General features: G+C 35.2%; 1 protein-coding gene across 13 annotated transcripts in view; it reads left to right on the forward strand.

Moving 5' to 3' along the window:
• The window catches only part of celf2 (cugbp, Elav-like family member 2), a 247,607-nt gene that overhangs the window by 213,276 nt on the left and 7,433 nt on the right, over window positions 1-26,898 (forward strand). For 3 of the 13 annotated variants that reach the window (XM_056455526.1, XM_056455524.1, XM_056455527.1), the window contains 6 exons: window positions 2,502-2,723; window positions 7,733-7,796; window positions 13,023-13,157; window positions 14,431-14,553; window positions 22,342-22,521; window positions 24,850-24,993. In XM_056455526.1, the coding sequence (XP_056311501.1) occupies window positions 2,502-2,723; window positions 7,733-7,796; window positions 13,023-13,157; window positions 14,431-14,553; window positions 22,342-22,521; window positions 24,850-24,993 (868 nt within the window). The remainder of the gene's footprint in view (window positions 1-2,501; window positions 2,724-7,732; window positions 7,797-13,022; window positions 13,158-14,430; window positions 14,554-22,341; window positions 22,522-24,849; window positions 24,994-26,898) is intronic. The other 10 variants (XM_056455530.1, XM_056455532.1, XM_056455534.1 and 7 more) reach the window with 8 other exon arrangements.

The raw sequence follows: 26,898 nt of genomic DNA on the forward strand, positions 1-26,898 counted from the left end.
GCAAAGAAAATCAATTGATGCTTTTTGTTCTTAAATATATGGACCAAATTTAACCCAACATATGTGTTTGTCTATATTTTACCCAATTCGGGATGAATAGATAACATTAGAGAGTAAATAAATAAAAAACAACACCCTTAATAAATACAATAAACTGTACAGACATGATAAACTAAAAACTAAAATAAAAAATAGAAATGTAAAGGAAAATTTTGATTTATTTATTTATCTTTTTTCTTTTAACACTTACGAGAAATGTGACTTGTTTTTGTGAGATTAAATTTGTGCATTTCCAATTCAAATTTACAATAACAATGTATGTTTTAGATAAATATTTCACTAGAAATATTTATTTCTATTATTTTCTTTTATAAATATATAGCATTTTTTTATATTTATTACCAATATTATGTTTTAAAATCATAAAATGTTTATTCTTCTTGTTTATTTCAATATTTTATTATTAATATCTTATGTATTTATTAAAATTTGTATTTATTCATTTATTTAATTATTTTATTTGATTTAATTTAAATTGATTTTGTTTAGATTTTTCGATTTTTTTTTCTTTTTTGCAAGATTATCTTCAGTTACAGATTTTAACAATGAAGATTTTAGCTCGAATTTACTTCTTTCATATTAGTCAAATCATGTCAAGTATGTGTGTGCGAGCATGTGTGTGTGCCTGAGCAGAAGAGCAAGACAGAGCGAGTGAGTAATGAGATTTTTAGGTCTCTCGAGACGTTGGCTCAGAGATGGCAGCGCTCGATTGACAGCTTGAGTTAAATCTCATTTCTCAAAGTTTTATTTTTACCTCCTCTCCGTCTGAGAGCAGAAATAAGAAAATCAGCTCACCGAATGGAAGAAACAGCGCAGAAACGCTCACCTCCGCGTTCAGGAGGGTCCGTGATCTTTCATCTCTGCTCGGTCTGTGCTTTTGCAGTTCAGAGAGAGCACAATAAAAGCCGGCGCGGCGATTTATCAGAGCGAATCAGCACCTGTAAGGTAGAGACAAGAGAGCGAGATGTGGAATAATTGCCTTGAAACACTCGTCTCAATCTCTCGTCCTCTAGTGGCTCCGTTTGGCTGCCCTGCGTTCACTGCCGTAGCCTGAGGAGCAGCTTTGATTTTAATACGTGTAATGGCGTTTCTGAATGTTCTTACTGAACACCATTCACAAAGTCTGCGTTCTGCAATGCGTGCGTTTTAGTACTTGTGTGAGAGAAAGAGAAAATCTGCTGCTTAACTTCATGCTGCTTTGCGTTGACGTAGATTTGAGGTCTGTTCAGCACACTAAGCAATCAGTGGCTTTAGAAAACTGCGAATGCGTCGAGTGGTTTGTGTGGTGCAGATTTAGCTATTTTATGGCCAGAGTTATGCATCTTAACTTCACGTTGAGGTTTTAAAAAATTAATTATGTTACAATGATGTGTTGTGTTATGAATCAAATTAAAACAAGCAAATAAATAAATACAGTGCATTATAGTAATACAAATTAAAATACAGATAAAATACTAGTAATAAAAATACTGATGGATGGATGAATAGACAGACAGACAGACAGATAGACCGATAGATAGATAGATAGATAGATACAGACAGACAGACAGACAGACAGACAGACAGACTATTAATATTGACCTTATATGATTTATAAAATTTCAAGTCGCTTTTATTCCAGTCAAACTAAAACAAATTGGACTTTTTTTAAGATGAAAAAAAAATATATATATTTTTTTTTTGTGCTCTTTTGCTTATTTTGAAGACATCTTTGCTCTGTTAAACAAAATTATCAGCAGGGATTATAATTTAGTTTTCAAAAAAAAAAAGAAGAAATAATGTATTGCAATAAATTGTTACGTTATGAAAATCACCACAGAATACTACAGAATAACACAGATTACTAATGAACTAAAATAACAGATAGATCATTATGGTTATGGAAAGCCTTTATGAATGAATGAATGAATGAATGAATGATTCAGCCTTGAGAGTAGATCGCGAGTCCATCTAAATAGTTTGCTCGAGTAAACTACCACAACACTTGCTCATATGCTCACACGCCCTCCTCATTATACTGTGACCCTCAGGAGTCCAGTTAAATGGGCAGCACAGGTCAGACCCATGACATTTAATATTTGTTTACCTCCGTTTTTTGGGGGGAAAGAGCCCGGACACACTGGAGATTAGCAAAAAAAATGCAGCAGGGTCTGTAGGGTGCAGTGAGGGCTGTGGGGTGGGAGATCGCACTCGCTCTCTCAGACAGATGATGAAATAGTTTTATAAAGCAGGAAATCGCTTTCCTGGGAAATAAAATCAGCAGCACGGCACAGAACTCTCATTTCACCAAGAACTCCCAGCGCTTGTGTGTGTGTTTGTGCACCATTATCGCTTTACGCTGTAGCGCCGCACAAGATCATTGCTCTTCAGGATACTTAGCGTTCTCTTTTTTTACCTCTCTTTCACTTGCCTCCTCTCCCTCTCTCCATCTGTCCACACAGGGCTGCTCCTCCCCCATGGTGGTGAAGTTCGCAGACACGCAGAAGGATAAGGAACAGCGGCGGCTGCAGCAGCAGTTGGCGCAGCAGATGCAGCAGTTGAACAGCGCTTCTGCCTGGGGGAGCCTGACCGGCCTGACTGGCCTCACCCCGCAGTATCTGGCAGTAAGAGGACACACCCACGCAGCCACGCCCACCAGCAGCACAGCCAACGCAGCCGCCGCAGTCAGTCACTGTCTCCGCCCACCTGCCCCGCCCCCTCCTCCCTCGCTCTCTCTGAGCCAGTCTTAACCCTTTCCAAATCTCTCATCTGTTCAGCTTTAATTCAATCCGGTCCTTATAGTCAATATAATGCTGCAACTTAGATGCCTTAAGGGCAGTGGTTCTTACCATATTGCTCGGGATCAACAATAGCTACGTTTCCATCCACATATTTCCAAATTGCACATAACTGAATAGGATAATTTTTTTATTTGTTCAGGAAAGTGCGCTTAAACTGCGATGGAAACACTTTTACCGAACAAATTCCGTTATGCTCATTAAAAAATGTAATGTGATTTTGTTATAAGAGATCATGTGATGTGAAAAATGTGTGTGAATGGACAAACCAGCAGGCTGAGCACATTGTAAAGCATCTGAAATGTTGTTTTGGTCATTCCAAAACGCTGTAACCATTTCAGTATAAGTGTTATTATATTATTAATGACCTCCAGAGTCAAGAGCGTCTGTGCACAAGTAATTTATTAAATGAAGAAAAGATTCACGCAGCTTTCCTTACTGCAGCAAATTCTATTCAGCACATCTTTTATGCGATAATCCAGTTTTGCGCATAAAGTTAATTCGCATTTTTTGATGGAAACATAGCTAATGGGGCTTCAATACGTAAACTGGGGTGTAAAATTGTTCAAGAAATCATTCTGTCTAAATTAGGGCTGCACAATATATCGTTTCAGCGTCTATATCACAATGTGTGTATTCGCAATATTCATATCACAGGATTGCAATGTTAAGTAAAAAATATATATATTCTCACCACAGCAGAATGAACCACCAACTACTCTGTCATTTTTTTTTTCGCTGTATCGACCTCTGATAAAATTAGAGACTTAGCCGAAGGAAAATGAATAAATCGTTACACTTTGCAGTAACTGCACAAAGTAACCAAAAAAGTTATCCTTTTCAGACATTTTATGTAAGCATTTCAAACCAGTTTAAAGCATTCGGGCACAATAATTTATAAAGTTTGTAACTTTAAGAATATGTATATGTATTTATGTATTTATACGATGAAGACTATACATGGTATTTTACATTTGGTTATTCAAATTGTGCACCTGAATACTTACAGACACCAATAAAAGTATAAAATATCTGCTAAAAAAGCTGCTAAAATATCTATCTTTGTTCTACTGTGTTTGTCAAAGTGTAAGATTGGTGTATTATATTATATTATACATACAAAATCATGCCAATCAATCTAAAATTATTTTTTTTTTCCAAAAAGAGCTATTCAAGTCATCTAGTGAACTTATACTCAATATCCCAATATGTATTGCAGAAAAATAAAAATGTATATATAAATATATATATATATATATTTATTATATTGTGCAGCCCTAATCGAAATGCATTAATATTCTCACTTGAATCATTCTGAGTAGTTGTTTTTTTAAGGTCAGAATGGATTTAAGAAAGAATGGTGATGCATTTAAAGAAAATTCTAAATCAATGCAGAATGTGTTTCTCGAATGTTGTAAATGTAAACAGTTTTAAAAAGGGGGGTATGTTTTCAAACTAATTACACAATGTTGCCATGTCTGCAAAAAAAAAAAAAACCTAAAAACACTGAAATAAGCAAAAGTTATTGTTCTAACGTCATATTTTGAGCTGCACAAACACAAGACGTTTTGTTTTCAAAAACATGCCCTTTGAAACCTGTTTTCAAATGTGTAGATTTTTTTTGTTTATTTATTTACATTTAGGTGAAAACAGTGTCACATGAATGCCACCTAAAGGCCTTGATATACAAGAAGAAGAACAACAAACTGGGGTGACTTCATTTCAAATGAAAACAGGACAAAATGAAGTTCAAAACAGCTTGTTGTCTGAATGCATTTCAAACTTTTTTTCACTTAAAGTCCCTGAGTAATCAAAACTAATCATATGATTTTGCTCCAGCTGTCTGTTTTGACAACAAACAGAAATGGTGAGCTTGAGGAGTCTGTTAGGTTGTAATAACTCTTCTAAAACCGTTTTCCCGATCTTTCTGAATGAAATGCTTAGTTTACTACATCCATTCAGCCTGTGGTAGAAAAACAAGCCACGCCCACTCTTTGCTCGTTTAAAATTCCATTTCTCTAGGAACTGCATCACAATGCGAAAAGAATAACGATCACAGTTTCTGGTTTATGGGGACTTTAAAGAATGAAAAGAAATTTGCTGTGAGTATATCAGGGCTTAAAGACATTACTAGTATTAAAACAAGCGTAAATCAATGACATTTGCGTAAAAGTACCAAATATTCATAATCCTTATACAGTAAATCACAAACAACAACAAAAATAAAGGAAGTTTGTAGACTAACGGGGTCTTGGATGCAAAAAGGATAAGAACCACTGCAATAGGAGATACAGCTTTTTAAATATGAAATTCTTTAAATTCAGTAAAAAGCCTAATAAAACTAAGAACAATCACCACTACTCAACATTTCATCCCATGCCATTATGCACTGCAAATATGTAGGCCTGTTCTGGCATTTGACGATCTGTCCTAAAAGGTTTATGCAATAATGTTAAACATACAGAATATTCAAATGATGATTTACTTCCCAAACCCAGCTTGGGCTCTGTTGTGTAATTGGATTGGGATGAAAACAATATTTCAATTCTCTGTTTCACTCACGTCCGTCTTCATCCTCCTAAACATAAAGAGGATACAACACGGTGGTGACATTCACTTGCATTTCTTTCCATAAGGACAGTGGGTGAGGATTACAGGACTAGGCAAGAGCTTTGGGACAGGGCCATCTCTCCAACCCTTACGCTTCTCCTTTTTTTCTGCCTTTTTCCACTTCCCTGTCATGTTGAGGTTACGTTTAGCTTTTAAGTAGTCTGAGGGGTCTAGTTCAATGTCATCCTAATCCTCTAGAGTCATTTAGAGTCTGCTTCCCTCTCCCCTTTCATGTGCAGAAACTGCCCAGGACAGCAACACACTGCCAACAGAACTGACGGGCGACTCTTTGCATGACAGTTCTCACTGGCACCCATGCATGAGTCTAATACCTTAAAGTGCTCCTCAAGTATTTAACATTTTATTCCTCGAATTTCTTTTCATTTTGAGCACTTTATGTTGTGAGTAAAGCTGCTTTCAAATGATTATTTTAAGAGACTGTCCACAGTTTGCATCATTTTTGAACAAGAAATAGAATTAATCTAGATTTTTTTAAAGGCAAAATTATTAATCCTCCTTTGAAATGTGTCATGTTTTTCAAATATTTCCCAATCACTGTTTAACGGATTCTAACAGAATAATTGAATAACTAATTTATAATAACTAATATCTTTTATCTTTGCCATGATGACAGTATATATAATATTTTACTAGTTATTTTACAAGATAACAGTTCAATTTAAGGCTAGAGGTGCTGTAATGTAAGTTTTAAACACCTCTAAAGTATAAAAACACCGTAATATGTTTGCTGATATTTAAGAAACATGCTAAATGAACATTCTTGTTTATCTAAAAAACAATGCTGAAGTCAGATATTCTGCTTTGAAAATGTCAGTTACGTGCCGGAATGTTTTTTTAACCTGCCCAGTTTAGACAGTTTAGCCAACTATATTGGCATAACAACATGCTACATGAGGAGATTTGCAGTGATAATCAATTTGGCTGTTTGCACCAGACAAAACAAGACAGAAACATTCAAATACAGCTATTGCACAGAACAGTGTGCGTACTGTACTCTAATGAAATGGTAAGGTTTATAATCTAATTAATACATATTAAACCTCTTTAACATTATTAAATATACACGCTGAATCACTGATATGTGTTCGTTTACACCGTGTCACAGCTATAAAGTTCAATTTCAAATGGTTTATTTTATATTCAAGATCCGGAGTGAACTATCTGCTGCTGCTTTCTGTAGTATGGCAATAAATGTCATGTAAAATGGCATTCAAACTCACATTATTAGCATTTAACACTGAATAAAAGCACATGATGTGTACCTGAGGTGATAATTGTCAGTTTATCCTGTTGTTTAGCTGCAAGAAATAGAAACTGTTTCTAAAATATCAATTCCAGGTGTTGGTTAGGACAAAAACTTCTTTTAATAGGGAAAATATTAATTTTCCGTTTTCCGTAAATATGTGCCATTGCTTTTATTTACAACACGGTTTAAATCAGCCTTTAGGCTCAATAGTTTGGCACAAATCTGTTGATGTTGTCAATCTGGCAACCTGCACTTGCTTGTGTGTTTTAAACCAGGCATGCAATACCTAGTTTAACCACTGGGTGTCAAACTTACATACTGCACCTTTAGCTAGGTCATTTGGCCTAGTTAACTAGGCAAGTTATTGTCAATTGGACAACAGTGTTTTGTTCTACAGCAAATCAAAAAAATCTTATATATAAATATTGACATTTATTATTATTATTATTATTATTATTTAATTGTAGCCAAACTAAAATAAAATTTGAGACCAAATTTGTCAAGAAGACTTAGAGACTTTCTCAAGAACAAACATATATTATAGGAAACACTGCATAAATGTCCTTGCTCATCACTTGGGAAATATTTGAAAAAGAATTCAGATTTTACACCAAGGCTAAGAATTCCAGCTGCATCACAATAATATGCCATGATCTTAATCATTTTGTTGATCATATTTTGTTGTGTTGTGCTGTGCTAAGAACTGTCAAAAAGTCATCATTTAGAAATATTTTTGGTTTGATGTTGTACATTAGATTAAAATACAAAACTAGAACAGACCCAGTACTAATTCTGACTAAGAAACATGCCCTGGCAGATAGAGGCTTTTGTGTTGCTTGACTGTTGACAGACTGCTTTATAATGTCACTCCAGACAACATAGAAAAAATCACAATGTTTCATCTATATTTAGTTAACACTAGCTCCTTCAAACATTATCCTTATATATCCATCACCTTAAGCCAATGTGTGTGAAAGTGATTGCACGTTAATGGCCTGATTTTCTCTCTTTCCCTTAGTTGCTTCAACAAGCGACCTCCTCCAGTAACCTAGGAGCGTTCAGTGGTATTCAGCAAATGGCAGGTGAGATACTGTTCTGAGATCTGTGTTAACCCAACTAGCCATTGTAACTCCTCAACTAAACTCCCATCCGCCCCTACTAAACCATTCAATCCAGCTACTGTATGGGTCGCGCAATAAACCCAATTAGAAGCCCCAACCGAATGATCAGCAGGGGTTTGGCTGAGAACATTTTCAGACCTTAGTTTCATCATGTTTGCAGAATCCCTGTCTCTCTAAAAAAGTAGCGCACCTGGACACTTTTAAGTGTATGTGTGTGTGTCAGACTAGATCGAGCAAATAAAAGACATTTTTCCCATGCCTGTTCCAATGTACATCAAACCATTTTTGTGTCTTGGAAGAAGATTGTGCCTCATCATCCAATTACATCTCCTCGCCCGAGCTCTGTGAGGCTTATGGGGAACCAGATCATGATGATACGCCCCATCAACCCTCCAGTGTCTTCAGCTTTTTACATTTTCACTTTAGCAAAAAGAGGGGAGAACGAAAGAGGCCACTTATCACAGTTTGTTCATGCCACGAATACAGTCAAACTCAGCAGAAACCCGCAGAGAGTTCAACTACACGAGCTGTATTCCTCATCGAAGCTTACGCGATGTGTTATTCTTCCTCACGCTGGCTTGGTTTCACACTTTGGAATATGATTAGTGTTTTACAACATCTGCCAATGAGCTCCTGCTTACTCTTGCTGTTAGACAGGTGTATGTTGTTTTCTCTTTGACAGTTTTACGCCTCAAACATCACGTGAAAGTTTTTCTTTTCTCCGTTTGCTTCTTTTTTCCTCCCGTTTTCAGTGTTTTTTGCTGTCTTGTGCATTACATTCCCAGTGTGCGTCTCTGTTCTTGTCAGGTCTTAATTGTGGTCTGTTTATCAAGCTGCCAGGCCTTCAAGGAAAGTGAAATATTTATAGCATGCGCTCTCGCCTAATTGCAGCTGCTAAGGATGAAAGAAAGAGAACGTATTAGCATCCAAAATGGCTTACAGTGTGTGTAGGATGAGTGCCTTTATCTCCTAAAGCCTTCCCCCCTGACAACAGTTTTGCACACCAGAGAGTGGCTTCCTCATTAATGTAGGCTCTTGTGGAGAGGGTGAGCAGGACTGTGGTGTTTTTGTTTACCATTATGAAGAGAGTTCTGGAAGCTCTCGTTTAAGTTCAGTGTACGTCTGTGACAGCCTCTCAGCGAGAATGAAGAGCACATCGAGCCAAACCAGCAGCAGCTGCCACCGCACAATTAAAGAGCGAAAAATTCCCACATTACCATAACAATTGAATTTTCCGGACCTCATTTTTTAAGGCAATATAATCAGCGAAAACAGCTTAGTTTTGACTTAATCAAACTGCTCTATTTGCGGAAATGAATGGGAGTTGGTCATGCATGATGGACGAAATAGTTTGTTAATATACCTACAGATTATATACAGAAATGTGTCAGCGCTGGATTAAAGGACGGAACCGTTCAGCCTAAAATTGGAAGTTCTGTCATTTGCGCACCGTTGTGTCATTTCAAATGTGTTTGGCTTATTTGATTTGGTGGAATAGAAAGGAAGATGTTTTATTAAAATGTCCAAGTTGCTTTTTTCCTTATAGTCCAAATTGGACACAATGTCCAAGCCACACATCATCAGGTTCAGTTTCTAAACTTGGTGAGACACATCTTGATCTTGAACCAAACTCGACCAATCTTCAGATGAAAGAAACACTTCACTTCTTTTTGAAAATAAGCTTTATTGATTTTACAACTCCCATCAACAGTTGAGTTTTACCATTTTTAATCCATTCAGCCAATCTCCGGTAGTAGTGGAAGCACTTTTAGCTTAGCTTAACATGGATCATTGTATTGGATCATTAGTATCTTGCTCAACAATGAGGAAAGAGTACTAGGAGAGTTGTAAAATTAGCCTTTTTGTTTTTAAACAGAGTGTTCCTTTAATGCAGGGGTATCAAACTCAGTTTCTGGAGGGCCGTAACCCTGCACAGTTTAGTTCTGACCCTACTCCAACATGCTTACCTGTAGGTTTCAAACAAGCCTGAAGGACTCAATTAGCCTGATCAGGTGTGCTTAATTAGAGTTGGAACTAAACTGTGCAGAGATGTGGCTATTCAGGAATTAAGCTTGACACTTGTTCTTTAAAGTAATCACAACCATGACCTAGTGAAGTGTATCCCAACACTGATTCTTGAGGTACACCAACATTACACATTTTTGTGTAACTCCTTTAACTGACATCTTTTACCTGACCAGTCTCCACTTACATAATATCAAGTTTGTTTGATTAGAAAAGCTTTAAAAATGTGTGTTGTTGACTAGCCTCAGGGAACAGGATTAGGAAACACTGACATAGAGCGTTGCATCAAGATTGTCCAGATTCCTGCTTTCAAAATCCTAGCTTAGATCAAATTCACAAGAATTACTAGAAATGTCCTGGTAGTTTTTGTTTTGGTAGGTTGGAGTTAAATTAATGCAAGTGTAACCCCGCCGGTTCTACACCACCCAAACCGCTCTTGCGACTTTCCACATGGGAGTCGGTTGCTCTAACAAGGAGGCTAAAGACCATGGCCACTAGCATGTCGCTAGAGCAACTTTAGAGGTCAGAGGATTGAGGTTTACCTGCACAACACTTTACTAGCTGGCCTCTGCAACACTCACCCCCTAAACCTCACTCCCGTCCGGGTCACGGCACCAATGTAACTCCGCTAGTGCTACGCCACCCAACTCACTCCAAACTGGGATCGAACCGACGACTTTCCGCATGGGAGTTGGTTGTTCTAACAAAGAGGCTAAAGACCATGGCCTCTAGAGCCCCTTTAGAGGTCAGAGGAGTAAGGTCTACCTGCACAGCACTTCACTAGCTGGCCTCTGCTACACAAGAAAGTCTGCATCGTTCTTTCTTTCTCCACTTTTCACTTCTTTGTTCCTTACTATTCTGCTAGAGTGGAACAATGACCAACAGTTTCAAAAGTACACCATTGCATAATCGCAAACCAGAAACCTGCTCTATGTGACCAGATAAACATATCAGCTTGTTAGGAGAGTTGTAAAATGAGCCTTTCTTGTTTTCAAACCGAGTGTTCCTTTAACGTAGTAATAACCATGACCTAGTGAAGTATATCCCAACACCGATCCTAGAGGTACACCAACTCGTGTAACTCCTTTATCTGAAACATCCTTTATCTGACCAGTCTCCACTTACATGAAATCAAGTTTGTTTGATTAGAAACCTCCTGGTAGTTTTTGTTTGTGAAGGTTGGAGCTAAACTAATGCAAGAAAGTCTGCCTTGTTCTCTTTTTTCCATTTTTTACATCTTTGTTCCTTACTATTAGCTGTCAGAGTGGAACAATGGCCAAAAGTTTAAAAAGTAGACACACCAGCCAGAAACCTGCTCAATATGACCAGATAAACATATCGGGCTGTTTGAGATGCTACTTGAAGTGTGAATCGACAGGAGCTCTCAAACTCAACAGGATTTGAAGGCTTTTCTCGGCTGAATTGTGAAATCTTTGGGCCCCTCCATCTGTCTCCTGGCAACCGTCTATGATTGGCAGCCGATATATACAGCTGACATCTGCTGTGTCTGTGCTGTGGGTGGAGTTACAAGCCATAAGGAGCTCCATTACACATGATGAACATTCAGCGAGAGCCAGCATCACCTCTTTTCTGACACCTCTCTCTCCGCTCAGTACGCTGAGAGTGTGAACATACTGCATGGATGGATCTCTCTTCTTCTCAATCTCTCTCTCACACACACACACACACACACTCACTCTAGAAGTGCCCTTCTCAACCACAGAATTCATATTGTGCCAGATACCCAGTGCCCGTTTTTTTACACTTATGTGCCAAAACTCGAAATGGTTCCCTTTCCGCTTTATTCAGAAGCACAAAGGCGGTCACAAAGCACTCAATTTCAGAGTCCATTTCTGTCGTAACCTTGCTGTTTGACCTCCCAACACTGCACTTTCTCATCCAGTGACAGCTATTTCTGCTTTCTTTTATAGTATATAAGTATATAATATTCAAGGTTGAAGTCATGAAGCATGAAATCAGAAATGACTTGTTTAATTGACCTTTAACTTTCTTGGACTTATTGTGAACAAAAGTATGACATTAAATATTTGTAATTCTTTATTATATTGTAAAGAGGACTTTGTTTTTCATCACAGATCCCACCACCACCTTCCTTCAAACCCCCTAGGTAGAAACTACTTTTCACGAGTCCTATCCAACTCTTTCTTTCTTCTTCTTGTTGGAAATTTCACATTTTGGACATCAACTTTGCATTGGTAGCCATTTCACACTGACTTTAAACTTGCCTTTTAGGACCTGCAACATGTTACAGATGCATCTTTGCCCTTATATCTTGACCCAGGTTTTGTTTAGCAATTAGAGGTAGATTTCCCACCGCTAATCACCTTCTGTGATGTGCTAATTAGGCTCTTAATTCTCTTGCTTGCTCAGTGGATCGAGAGGGCAGACAAGCGTGGCATCCCCAGAGCACTGTCTGACCAATCCAAATTACATGCTACTGTTGTCTAATGGGATAAAGCTGAAAAAGCCTCTTTTTTCCATGATTGCATCAGATTCTGTGTTCGTGTCCTTGCTTTCAATCTCAGCTGACAAACACTGACATTTGCTTGTCATCTTAGAGGTTGTCTCGTGTCTGTGAAGTCTATGAGACTGTAGGGTGTCCCATTTTTAGCTCTTGGAATAAAATCCAGACCATCATGGGACATTTGTCAGCAAAATGTGCCCTCATAGGAGGGCTGCATTTGGGACAGGACCTACAGTATAACTCTTCTGTGCACTTCCTCAGCTGTATTTCTGTGTGTCCCTTGTGCGTGTATTTTCTCTGTGTGTGGGTGCTTTCATGTAGTATAGAGTATATACATTTTGAATGTATATACGACACATGCTGTGCATTTTCCTGTTGTACCACTTCAAGTCTCTGTCCTTCTTGGCATTGTGCCACTTCCCATGGTGTGTTGGCGTCATGGCCACTGCATGTAGCCGTGCCCCAAACACACTAATCTAGAGTCACCTTTGGAGTTTGTAGATGTACCCGAGCTCACGCATAGAATTCAATCTTATGTACCGAACGCCACTACATACAGATTATTGTACACAAAAAACATACTCTTGTAGAGTATCCTGAGGAGCACATGAATGAATCCTCTAGTTTAGCATGCACATACACACGCACGCAGACATTGACACTTTCTTTTTCTTCAGGTATGAATGCTCTGCAGTTGCAGAATCTGGCCACTCTAGCAGCAGCAGCGGCTGCAGCACAGAGCTCGGCCAGCCCGTCCACTGCTAGCGCCCTGACCTCCAGCACAGGGTCCCTGGGAGCCCTGGCCAGCCCAGGTAACCAGAGGCCATCCCATCATCATCATCATCAACATCAACAGCATCTTCGATAGTGGTATCATTTGCACCATAGCGCCGTTGTCCCTTCTTTCGTTTCTAGTTGAGTTCCTCATTGTCTTTGGTGTTTAAATGTCCTCCATCGCAATTCTGTTACACTTTCATGTCTTGTGTATATGTGTGTTTGTGATCGTAGTTCCTTGGTACCATCCATTACGGTTCAGTCATCATATTCATCATTGTGTTTGGGAGAATGTGTCGATATGTGTGGCGTTACGTTGTTGTGCTCTTTGGCTTTAAACGTGCTCCTCTCATTTCTGAAATCTGAAACCAGGAGACAGTGTGGCACATGGTTCTACCGTTAGCTTTTTTGCCTCGCTCTGAAACTTGAAAACTTCTTTCATACTTGCTTAAAGGCAAATGAAGCAGAAGGAAAGGCTTTTACATACTTTTGCTTGTTTCAAGGGATGTTTTGTATTGTATTGCCCTTCTCTAAAAGCATCATTATCTTCATGATTGCAATAATCACCATTGTTGTTGACAACTCTTGCCTTTTTTCTGCAATTTTAAGGTACTCCCTTTAGGGATCAAACAAGTATTATGCATATATCTATCCACCCGGACATCTATTCATCCAGTCTCATCTACTTCATTAATACTGCATGATAAGAATTGTATCTGTACAGTGGTAATCAAAATTTAAGAACAACCTATAATTTACAAAATGTCATGGTTGCTGCTGAGTCATATTTGACTATATTCTAACAGAAGTAAATGAACAGGGTAAGGATCAGTCTTGGCATACAGTGTATTGATGTTTAAGAGGATTACTTACAGTACTTTGGACTGAAAGCTCACTCTGGGTTAACCAAACTTTAAGCAAAGAATCAAAAGGAACCAAAAAGATTCAAAAGCTCAACCTTAACCTTTGCTGAGGAGCATGTTGTGGGGTCAAAGTACTGGTCCAAAGTTCACTTTAGGGATGAAAGCAAGTTTCATTTTTTCCAATGGGAAACTTTTGGATTGCAAAATTAGTCTAATAATATTCACATTATTTGAATATTTAATATACCACCCAGTCCGACTATCCACAAATCAATCATCCATCCATGCCTCCTTCCCTCTGTGTACCACCACTAATGCTTTTATATATGTATCTTTAACCATTCCAGTATCATCAGCGGTTGTATGTGTACATTCAAACATCTCTCTTTTTTTCTCCTCCATTTCTCCATCTGTCTCTCCTTCCTACTCTGTCTGTCTTTCCCCACAGCAGGTTCCACAGCAAACTCCAGCGCCGCCATGGGTTCCCTGGGTTCTCTTGGCACACTGCAGGGTCTGGCCGGGGCCACAGTGGGCCTCAATAACATTAATGCACTAGCAGGTAGCGTCAACAGTGAGTACTACCGCCCATCTGCCTCTCCATTTCAATCCATGAAACATCACTTCATACCAGTCAACCACCGCCCATAGAGATGCCCGCCGTCTCTTAAACACATGCATAGTCAATGTGCAGAATAATTGATGAGCAGCCATTGAATTGTTAGAAGATAATGCACACCCGAGGTGGTGATGTGGTCATAACGATAGCATTTATTTTCTAATAATTCAATTGACTGAATCAATTATTTTGCTTACACTTAATTACAACCCCTAAAGATATCATTCAGATGTTATATACCAATTTATTTGTCAGATTTTTTCCCTCAAACTACTGCTGGGATTCGTTTTTAGGCATCTCATGCAAAGCTTTTTGTTTTCATTTGACTTTTTGTCTGAAGTAGAATAACTGAAATAGTTTGCCATAGTTATATGGAATATGAAAATAACCCCACATCAGCCAATCAGAATCAAGCATTTAATAAATTTGTAATCAATTTATTCTAAAGGGCTAACAAAACAAGGGCATCTCTCTGAGCTTCAGTGATAATTTGTTGGGTGATTATTTTGGTAATATATTGAAAGTGTGTGTGTGGTTTGTAAAATGGCTCATTACTGAATCAAAATGTATCAGATCAATTCCATTTGCTAAGTCAGAACAAATGTAGTCCATCACTTGTAGTTGTAAGTGTGTTTGTACCAATTGGCCCCATCTTCACACATTAACACACCGCTAAACCATTGCTCTGGGTGTTTCTATAGACGTGCACTTGTGTTGTCGCTATTGTGTGTGTGTGTTTGTATGTGTGTGTGTGTGTGTGTTATGTATATGTGTTTTATAGTTGGAGTTTGAATGATTTTAGACTTGAAGAGATAGAAGATGCTGTTTGATGTATACTAGAGGATTGTTCACCCAGAAATGAAAACAAAAACAAGGGTAATTCTAAAATACATACAATAGTGAAAATTCTTACCAAAGAAAGAAATTGAAACATGGTGTGAGGGTGAATGAATGATTACAGACTTGTTGTTTTAGGGTTTAGTTCATCCAAAAGTGAAATTTCTTTCACACATTAAGAACCTTCCTGCTAGTTCAACTTTCATTTACCTATGAATACAGAATATATATTTGAATGAAATCTGAGATTTCTGTCCATCTGGTGACAGTCTACTCACCAAAGTGGTCACCATATATCCCATTTTACCTGTGACTGTATTGTTTTCTATTTTTATGTACTAATTATATGTTTATGCTTATTCATTTCCATTAAGTATTATTAATTAATAAATCCAGAGATTCTTGCTCCTTTTTTGTACTTGTTTATGAAATCAGTCTAAAAAAGCAGGTTTTATAATAGTCACATTTTAAAGGTTTATATTTCTACAGCAAACTGGAGTGAAAACTAATTACAGTGGTCACTATTTGCAGGAGTTACGTTCTAAAAATAACCTTCAATAGGCAAAATCCGCAAAAGTAATCAGCTTTATTTTTTACAATTATTATAGATGTTTAAGGCTGTAAAACCTTGTATTAAATGTATTAACATTTTCACACTTTTCTCTCTTGTTTAAATACTCTCAAAGTTCATAGAAAATTGAGTCCAGTGTTATAGAATTAAACCAAAGATCAAAACCATTTGATCTTCATTTATTTATTCTGTAATGGCACCCTACAGCTGCGCAACTTCTACCTGCCTTTAGCATGTCCAGAAGTTCAACTTTTTGTGCGATAGTTAGCATCTTACCTTGCCTTTTGGGTGCTACCGCAGGTGCCTTTGATGGTGAAGAATGCTTCGTCAACATTGTAGAAAGAAAACTTGCAAATATATGGTACAGCACTTTAGTCATACTGCTAGCGATCGAAGATTGATGTAAATCTAGCAAGTTGAACACATTCTGTACTATACAGAAGACACGGCACAGAGAAGAATGAGTGACAATGGTCTACAGCTAGTGAGGACGCAGAGCACAATGTGCCTCAGCGTAAAACATACTTTACTTCGGATATGGTTCATTACATGTTTCAGATGACAAATCCACTTGAGGGCACTGTTACATAGGGCACATTTTGTTATACATTTTAGATACACATGCTTCTTGTAAACGTCCATGAGAAGGGCAGGGCTTATCAGACAGATCACCAGTGAACAGCTGACCTAAACCCTTCTCTAAAAACAACAAATAGTGTTTTCGAAAGCAAAAGTAAGGGAAAAATTACTTTTACATTACATTACTTTTTTCTCTCTTGTTGAATTGTGCCTCACCAGACTCGAACCTCTGCATCATAAGTATAACACTGTACAAAGTAAGCTACCGAGCACACTGACCACACAGGAAATTTTTTTCATATAGAGCTAGATAGACGAGACAAACATATTTGATTACAAATAATAGACACAGTTAAATAGTGTTGTGGTATTTATTGGACGTTGTGCAAAGAACTACACAAAAATAACCCTGTAAATATTATTAGTGTGAAAAGGAACAAAAGTTGTTGTCGTCATTCTACCCCCTAATGCTCATTTTAACCTAGAAACTCTAGTCAAACTTATGTTTAAAAACATTTTTGCAGTTTCAAAAAAAAATAAGAGGCTCAAATTACTAGTTAATAGGTCTGGAATGATATGAGAGTGAGTAACTGATTACAGATTTCATTTCTGGTTGAAGTATCCTTGAAGTTAGGTTAAGCTAGGGCTGTGGGTCTAATGATACACAGTAGCTGGTAGAGAGTTGCACATTAGCTTTTGTGCACGTTTTTCCACAACTGGACAGCTGTATTGACAAATCAGCATTCAAGACCTGCTCTATTCATTTTCTAATAGAATGTACCTAATGGGCGTTGCAGAACGTAATTAGTATGAATAGGCGTGCGAAAGATCAGCGCAGCGTGTGCATGTGTATATGTCAATGTTTCGGCACGCGGGCAAAATCTCTATCCACCGCCGCTGACCTTTCAGCCAGGTTTCCAGTTTTATAAATCAAGCTCTCTGCAACAGAACGCCTACAATTTAAATTCATTCAAATGACTCTTTCTCACACACACACAAATACACACACACGCACACTCCCAGTGCTCATTTAAGAGGCTGTATTGTGTAATTGAATATAAAAGGTCAGCATTGTAATTATTGCTGGATAAATGAGGGATCTGGCCGTCCAAGCACTTCGCTCATCATTTATTGTTTCCAGGCCGTCAAGCCAAAAGGCCAGTCAGTAAATACTCATGAATCAGTCTTTATAAATACACACACACGCACACCCACACACACACATACATACACACATACACACTAATGCATGATTTATAGTTTGTAGACACTACGTGAAGACAACTGCTTCTACACAAAAAGACGATTTGAACATGTTGTTAAGCAATATGAATACGGATCTCCATATAGTAGCTTTTTTTTTAGAAAAAAACTATTTTATTACACTATATTGTAATGTATCTGATGCTTTTGATATTTTGAAAGCATTTAACATCCAATTAATAAGTTCGGAATAGATGACAGATAGGAATAGTTAGGAATAGATGACAGATTATTTGATTATTGAAGTCAAAAAGGGGATTTGAACTTGTTTGGCCCTCTTAAATTATTGAGGTTTGTTACTAGTGTAAGGTAAAACTCAGTTTGAGAAAGGCCCGTGTTTTTGATCTCTGCTGGAAGTCAACTGTGACGTGCTTTTGATCCATAACCATTGTGCTATTGAGCAAGACACTAAACCCCTGCTTGCTCCAGGTGGATTGTGCTTGTAGTAAGATTATGGTGCAATATGGCTTCAGAATTACGTGGCCTTAAGTGTAGTTTTCCCCCTATCAAAACCCTATTTTATTTTATTTTGTTTTATTTTATTCAATTTTATTTTATTTTATTTTATTTTATTTTATTTTATTTTATTTTATTTTATTTTATTTTATTTTATTTTATTTTATTTTATATATCATACTTGATATCAGACTTACAGAAAACACTATTGAAATATCATTCAGATTACCAATTTATCAGGCACATTTAAAATACTGCAAAAATCATTAATTAATTATCATTTATTATATAGGCGATTTTTTAAAAAAATATTTATATACATTTGAATATGACCACTATATATATTCTTTAATGCATTTTAATAACATAATTAATATTTTGTTTCATTTTACATAAATATATCTGGTAAACTAAATGATGAAAATTGTTTTTGAAATTTCACATACACTTTTATTTTTGTTTTTATATTTACAATTAATTATAAAAGTGATTTCTGTACATATAATTGTACATATATCTGTACATATATTGTACATATAACAATATAATTATTAATAAATTCATTAACTCATGTATAATATACTTTCATTAGATGCATAATTCAAATATCTCATCTTTGACCCCCTTCAATTTATTTATTGGTTAATAGATTTATTCAATCATTAATTTATTTATTTGTTTTTTGTTTGTTTGTTTTATTTGCTTGTTTATTTAATTATATTTTAGATTTTTTGTTTTATTTAAGTACTTACATTTTGTAAAACTTTTCAAATTTATTTTTATGTAATTTGTTTGTGTAAATTAATCTTATTTTTAAACTATTTACACTTTTGTTAACACAATACAATATTTTAAAATAATATAATTAATTATTTATTCATTCATTTATTTATAATATAATTTCATTAGATGCATGATTCACAGTTTTCTATTTATTTATTTATTTATTTATTTATTTATTTATTTATTTAATTGTTTATTTATTTGTTTTTTTATTATTTAATTAGATTTTACATTTTATTTATTTATTTACATATTGTAAAACTTTTCAAATTTACTTTTATTTGATTTGTTTGTTTATTTGTTTAAAATAATCTTATTTTTAAACTCTATTTACACTTTTTTAACACAATACAGTATTTTTAAATAATATAATTATTAATTAATTAATTAATTAATTTATTTATTTATTTATTTATTTATAATCTAATTTTATTAAATGCATAATTCAAATATCTTACCTTTGACCAAGACTTTTCTATTTATTTATTTATTTATTTATTTATTTATTTATTTATTTATTTATTTATTTATTTATTTATTTATGTATTTATTTATTTATTTATTTATTTATTTATTTATTTATTTATTTATTCAATCATTCATTTATTTGGTTTTGGGTTTTTCCTGTTTATTTACTTACATTTTATATTTTTAGATATATTTATTTATTTACATTTTGTAAAACTTTTTTAAATAATTTTTTTTATTTGATTTGTTTGTTTAAATTACTCATATTTTTAAACTCTATTTACACTTTTTTTTTTAACAGAATAAATGCAGCCTTGCTACGGAGAAGCGGAAAACATCTCTCAAACACATTAAAAATCTTTTGAACAGTAATCCCAAAGAGTTCCTCCGCACCACCGCCGCCCGTATGTTTACAGAAGTTACTCCCCGAAGCACGTTTGCATCTGTTTCTGCAGTCAGGGTTTCTGCCTTTAATGCGTTTGTATTTTATTAAAAGCCTTTAATGTTTTCCCCACAACCCCTTTTTAATACAGAGACTGCTGACATGAATAACGAGATAATTATCGTAGCTGCTCCGCAGTGTGAGGTTAAAAAGGTGATTGGTCAGATGTTTTGTGTGTCTGAGGGTCGTTTCGTGCTGCTATTGTGACATTAGTGTGCATGTTTAGGCCGCGCTCCTCATTTGCATACACCGGTCAGTATATTATGTATCTTCTCTATCTTGTGTTTTTTGTGAGTGTGTGTGTGTATATGTGTGTGAGTGGGTGGCGTTTATGATGTAATGTCCTGCGTGACGTTTGTGATTCCGCCGTTTCAATAACTGTTACTGTCAAAAGTTTGGGATCAGTGAGATTTCTTAAAATAAGACAATTCTGCTCACCAAGGCTGCATTTATTGGATCAAAAGTGCAGTAATAATTGTAAAAACAGTCAAATATTTTATCATTAAAAATGATTGTTTGCTTACAGAATTTAGTTTAAAATTGAATTTATTTCTGCAATTCAATCCTGAATTTTTAACATCATTAATACAGCCTTCATTGTAACATGATCATTCAGAAATAATACTTTTATGGGAGGGGGAGCTTCAGCTGACCATTACGGATGAGGAATGGGATCTAATCTGGACTCTAAATTAGATCTAGATATAGAAAAAGATCTCTATCTGTAATAGGGCCAAATCTATTCAATTTAGAAATGTTCATAGATTACACATTACACCACTTCTCAGAAGCAAATTTAACTCAAGTAATTCACCACTATATGTTAAATGTAAGGTGGAAGTGGGACACGTAGAGCTTATTGGTCAAAAGTTGTTCGTTTTATGAGCCGTTTGTTTGAACTTCAGCTACAGTTGGATCCATTGTCTTTGATCTTAGATCCCCGGCTGGACGTTTGCCTGACAAATTCACTAATCATTTATTTGACATTTTAGCATATGCTGCCAGTAATGAAATCCTACTAATAAACTGGATCAGCGACAAACCTCCATTCTTGAAAGGGTGGCACAATATTATTGCCTTAGAATTCCTTACCTATGTCATTGACTTGTCTACTGAGGCTTTTCATCAAGTCTGTACTCTTTACTTGGATTTTATTGATGTTTCTTCAAGCTGTATTTTGAGTTATGGTATGTCATGATTTAATAAATGTATTTTATTTTACAATTATTTTAATTATTTTAAAATATATTTTATAATTGTTTATTATTATTATTATTATTATTATTATTGCTGGTATTTAATTATTTATTTATTATAATTATTTTATTATTTATGTCTTTCTTTAGCATTGCATTGTTAAAATGGGCATTGTCTGTTGGTTTCATTCAATGTGTTTTGGGATTAATAAAAAAAAGAAATAGTAGTTTTAATATGAATAATTATTATTGATACTTAATCATTGGTGATGTTTAAATATGTTTATTTGATGAATACAAAGTTAAAAATAACAGCATTTACTTTGGGAGAAACAAAAATAAATAAACAAATAAATAAATAAATAAATAAAAACAAAAAACAAACAAATAAATATTTCTCAGCTGTTATTTATTGGAGCAAGGACATTTTCACAGTATTTCTGATCATTTTTTTTTTTTTTGTTGTTCAGTCGATTGTTTTATTTTGGCTAGAATAAAATCTTTTTTTTTTCAACCATTTTATGGTCAAAATTATTACCACCTCAAGCATTTCCTTTTTAAAACATTATGTACTGTCATCATGGCAAAGATAAAAGAAATAATTTATTAGACAGATAATTAATTAGTTATTAAAACTATTGGGTTTAGAAATGTGTTGAAAAAATCTCCTAGAGTTGAGTCCTGAAAAACTCAATATATTTAACAATACTTTGAGTGGTACTGAAAACATCAATGGTTTTCAACACTGATAATAATAATACATTTTTAATAATAATAATAATAAAACTAATAATACATTGAGCAGCAGAATATCACACTAAATTTACTTTCTGAATGATCATGTGACACTAAAGACTTTTTTTAACGGTCATTTTAAATGATAATAATATTTGTACAGCTTTTGCAAATACAGCTTTGGTAAGCCCAGGCTTCTTTTAAAAGCACTTTAAAAAACTGACTGACTGACTTACTTGACAAGCAGTGTACGTTTCCATGTGTCGTTGGTTTTTATTTTTGTGTGTGTGTTCTGTGCGTGTCGTTTTGTGCTTTGTTGTAGAAACACACCCCGAGTTCAAATGCTAACGAGTAAGAGCACTTCTTTTTTCTTTATTGTTGGGTTTTATGTAAAGTTGCTCACATGCTCTCAGGTATGGCGGCTCTGAATGGCGGGCTGGGCAGCACAGGTCTGAGTAACGGGTCGGCCGGGCCTATGGACGCTCTCACACAGGCCTACTCAGGGATCCAACAGTACGCGGCTGCCGCCCTGCCCACCCTCTACAGCCAGTCCCTACTGCAGCAACAGAGCGCTGCGGGCAGCCAGAAAGAGGGTATGACACACACACACACACACACACAGATGTTCACCAAAAATCTAAATTTACTCCCCATTTACTAACCCTCAAGGGGTAGTTTCTTTCTTCTTTTGAACACAAAAGAAGATATTTAGAAGAATAATGGTAGAGATTGAGATCCATAGGAAAATAAATGTTATAGATGTCAATGGCTTCTGGAATGTAATGTCTTCGTCAAAATATGTTCTTTGTGTTCAAACAGTTCTGGAAGTTGATGATGAGGAAATTATATGCAATTTAAATTGCATATAAAAAATTTTTATGTTAAATATTTAGTTCAAGATTCAAGTTTTCTTTATTTTATATATTAATTATAAAATAATTATAATATTTCATTTTATATATTATTATATTCCTATATTATAAATCAGGGGTGCTTCTGGAGATCTACCTTCCTACAGAGTTTAGCTCCAATTCAGATCAAACACACAAGAACCAATTAATTAGGACCTGAACAGCACTTGATAATTACATGCAAGTGTGTTTGATATGAGCTGCAACTGAAATCTGCAGGAAGGTAGATCTCCAGGAACAAGGTTGAGCACCCCTGTAAGTAAATAAATAAATAAATAAGCTTTTGTGATTCATAAATATCCAAAATTAAAAATATATAAAATGTAAATTAATTAAACATGACAGAAGCAATGAATAAAAACATTCTGTACACGTTTCTTATCACATGACGTGTGATATATGTAGTTATTTAATGGTTTGTGATTCTAAAGTTTTAGCTCATGCTGTCTGACAGTAATATTTTAAATCGTTGTGTTGTTCGAAAGTCTTATTAACTTAGTAACTGGAAACAAGCTGTCATATAACCTTACATTATTATTCATATTTATCAAAAAATCAACAAAATAAAAAGTTTTATAAAAAGTATAAAAAATGGTTTAAAAAATTCATAGAGAACCTATGCTGTTTTGTAAAAGTAAACATTTTGTTAGTAATTCCCACTACATGGATATAAATAAATTAGTTATGAAATTCATACATATAGCTCCTTTAAGTCGCACAGCGGATCTGGAAATATATACATGACAAAAAACGAAAAAAGCTAAGTAATTTTGCGTTTTCAAGTGTACAGTTGATTGAGCATTTATATTTTTATTTATATACAGTTCAAGTCAGAATTATTAACCCCCCTTTAAATTTTTTTTTCTTTTTTGAATATTTCTCAAATGATGTTTAACAGAGCAAGGAAATTTTCACAGTATGTCTAATATTATTTTTTCTTATTTGTTTTTTTTTTTCGGCTAGAATAAAAGCAGTTTTTAATCATTCTGACTTCAACTGTAAATACCTAATGTAAGATTGGGTTTTAACCACAGCTGTTCAAACTGTAGTTCTGTGACTAAAAAATTATCAGTATTGTTGGTAAAAAACTGTACATTCTAGTCAAACCATTCTTCAGCAATCTTATGCCAAAAACGGAAATAAGGGCAGTATTAATAGCTTAAAATGTGGGAGAGCATTGATATTATGTGATTGCATTGTATTACAATATGGAGCAACTAAGTGTTGATGTTAAATCAAAAGTAATTCACAAATACTTGAAAATTAGATGATTTAATGACAATAATTCTCTATGGTTACAACTGAATTAATTACAAAATAACTGTATAAAATGATCAAATATGAAATGATAAAGCATATGATATAAATTGTACCCAGCTTAAATTAAAATGAAGTTACCAGAAGTAGAAGGAGAGACAGGTGGAGGGAGAGACAAAGAGAGCAAGTAGGCCTCAAAGAGGCAGAGAAGATAGACTCCAGAGGAGGAGAGGAGCAGAGCAGTAGAGCGCAGACCAGGAAAAGACAGGCCAGGAAAAGAGACAGAGCAAAGTTTTTCAGCTAGTTTGTCTCTTTCTTGACCATGTGACCAAAGCTCAAATACTGAGACATTCAAACTGACCAATCAACATGTGACCACATCATAAAACCCGCAAAGTCCACCAGGCCCTGATCTAATCAGTATCTGCCTTTGGAATTTGTGTGAGCTGTCTTTGGTAAAAAAATGTTTTGAACATAATTTAGACTCTTACACTAATATACATAAATACTTTAACCAATCGTGAATTATGAGTATGATATGCATAACTTGAATTTATTAAATTTTTTGCACAATTCATTTTGTATTATTATAAGGAGAAACAATATTAACAGCAGCATAATAAATTGTAATCTTGTCAGTTTCAATTTTCTTTTACTGTGTATTTACAGTTTAACTATGCAGAGGATTTGTAAATGCAGCAGCATGGCTGTGGCTTCTTTGTTAAATGTGCATGCTCTGTTTGTATGGGGCAGGACCTGAAGGAGCCAACCTGTTCATCTACCACCTGCCACAGGAGTTTGGGGACCAGGACATCCTACAGATGTTCATGCCTTTCGGAAACGTGGTGTCTGCCAAAGTCTTTATCGACAAACAGACCAATCTGAGCAAGTGCTTTGGTATGAACTGACAGACAGTCACAGAGGAGACACTGCAGGCATATTTAAAAGGATAGTTCACCCTAAAAAAAAAAGTCAAATCACTGTCTACTTCTTTCCAAACATGGAATTGGATTTCTCTTTTCTGTTAGAGACAGAAAAGAAGATATTTTGAAGAATGCTGGAAACAGCTAGCTATTGGCTCGATCCAGATTGTAATTGTTTCTCACAGGGATATAGGGGATTCTCGCCATTTAAAAGTGGTAGAATAGCTGTTTGAATCCAGAATGTTTGTGGAGTTTTTTTTCTTTTTTTATCACAACCCAAGAGAAAATCCCTGGCTGAATTATCTATTGCTTTTTTTTTGGACAAATACCGTGGTCACTCTGGTGATTTAATTGTCGTCCAAATTCTAACTGAAACTGAAATCAACCCAAAAGCTAGTTTTGTAAAGTTTGGTCATTGTGAGCAGTTGTTCTTCTGTGTTCTGTCCCTGTCTGCAAACACACTTCTGAAACACTAGTAGGCAGTGAACTTTCTGTCTTCCACTTTTTTCTTTGTCAGTGTTTTGAGCTTAAGTCGTAATGCCTGCAATGCGACTGTAGAAATAGCTCAAACTCACAAGCATTCAGGGAAGAAAGAAGCTAACAACTTTAATCACAAAATAAAAACAAAACCAAGAAAAAAAAATCTGGAGCTCATTCGTGGGACTCTAGACTTGTTAAACACCCATGTGGTGGGACTTGTGGAGCTGCACATCTATGGATTTGCTCTTTAGTGTTTGGACTTTTAGCAGAGAAAATTAAACCACACTGAACTGAACTAAACTTAACTTCAACTCTGAAAACTGGACTGACACAGTTTCAATTTACTACAACTGTGTTTAGCTGCTTCGACACAATCTACATTGTAAAAGCACTATAGAAATAAAGATAAATTGAATTGAATTGAACGTCTCTCAGCCCCACCCACACTCGTCACCACTGCCAAGCCGACCAATCACAGATCTTCCACTCCATGTCGTTGCAACGTGTATTTACATTTTTTGAGAACATTCTTTAAAATATCTTCTTTTATGTTCAACAGAGGAAAAGAGAAAAACAGATTTAGTTTTTATGGGTGAACTATCCACAATCATTTTTATTCATAAATGTTTGTCAATTTAAATGGCAGAAAAAATAGATATAAATAATTTTAGTCATATTAAATTAAATGTTTTAGTGAACACATTCAGGAAAATCTATATGGACTGCATTAAAAATCATAAGTGAAACATATATGAATTGTGGTTTTGGAACGTCACATGATCATGTTTTACATGAATATGTTACAAAACCACACATTCCATCTGTGTTTTACTTTAACACTTGAAGCTTGTGAGACGCTTGTGTTTTTTTCTATAAGGGATGCATAGTCTAAAACATTGGTTTTAGTAAACATTATCTTAATATTCAAAACCAATAAAGAATAAACAACTAGCTGACAATATAAAATTATTAGGTTTTTAATAGTGGCAACAACAGTGTAAAGATTAATGACATTAACAACAATTGATTTTAAATGAACAAAAATGTTGGTTGTCAACTTGTTATTGTTAAAAATGTTATCTACTAAGATTTAAAAGATTTTTTAGACTTTTTAAAAAAAATTTAATTGTGCATAATAGCTCAGTCTATCTTTGGCTTTTGTGTGACTGTGTAAACTGCAGATTACTTGAAGGAAAATGTAAGCACTTTAACTGTTAGTTAAAGGTCAGTAATTGTTTTTATCATCAAACTGGTATCTGTTTCATTGTATATGTAATCCTCAAACTAAATTTACCACTCATAAATCTTTAGTTACTCCTAGTGGAGGTTGAAACTCTCAAATTGGGAACTGCCAATGCAATCTTATGACAATCATGACAGCATATGTTTTTAGGTCATT

The sequence above is a fragment of the Danio aesculapii genome, chromosome 4 (genome assembly GCF_903798145.1).
Source record: "Danio aesculapii chromosome 4, fDanAes4.1, whole genome shotgun sequence".
In the NCBI taxonomy this organism is placed as follows: Eukaryota; Metazoa; Chordata; class Actinopteri; order Cypriniformes; family Danionidae; genus Danio; species Danio aesculapii.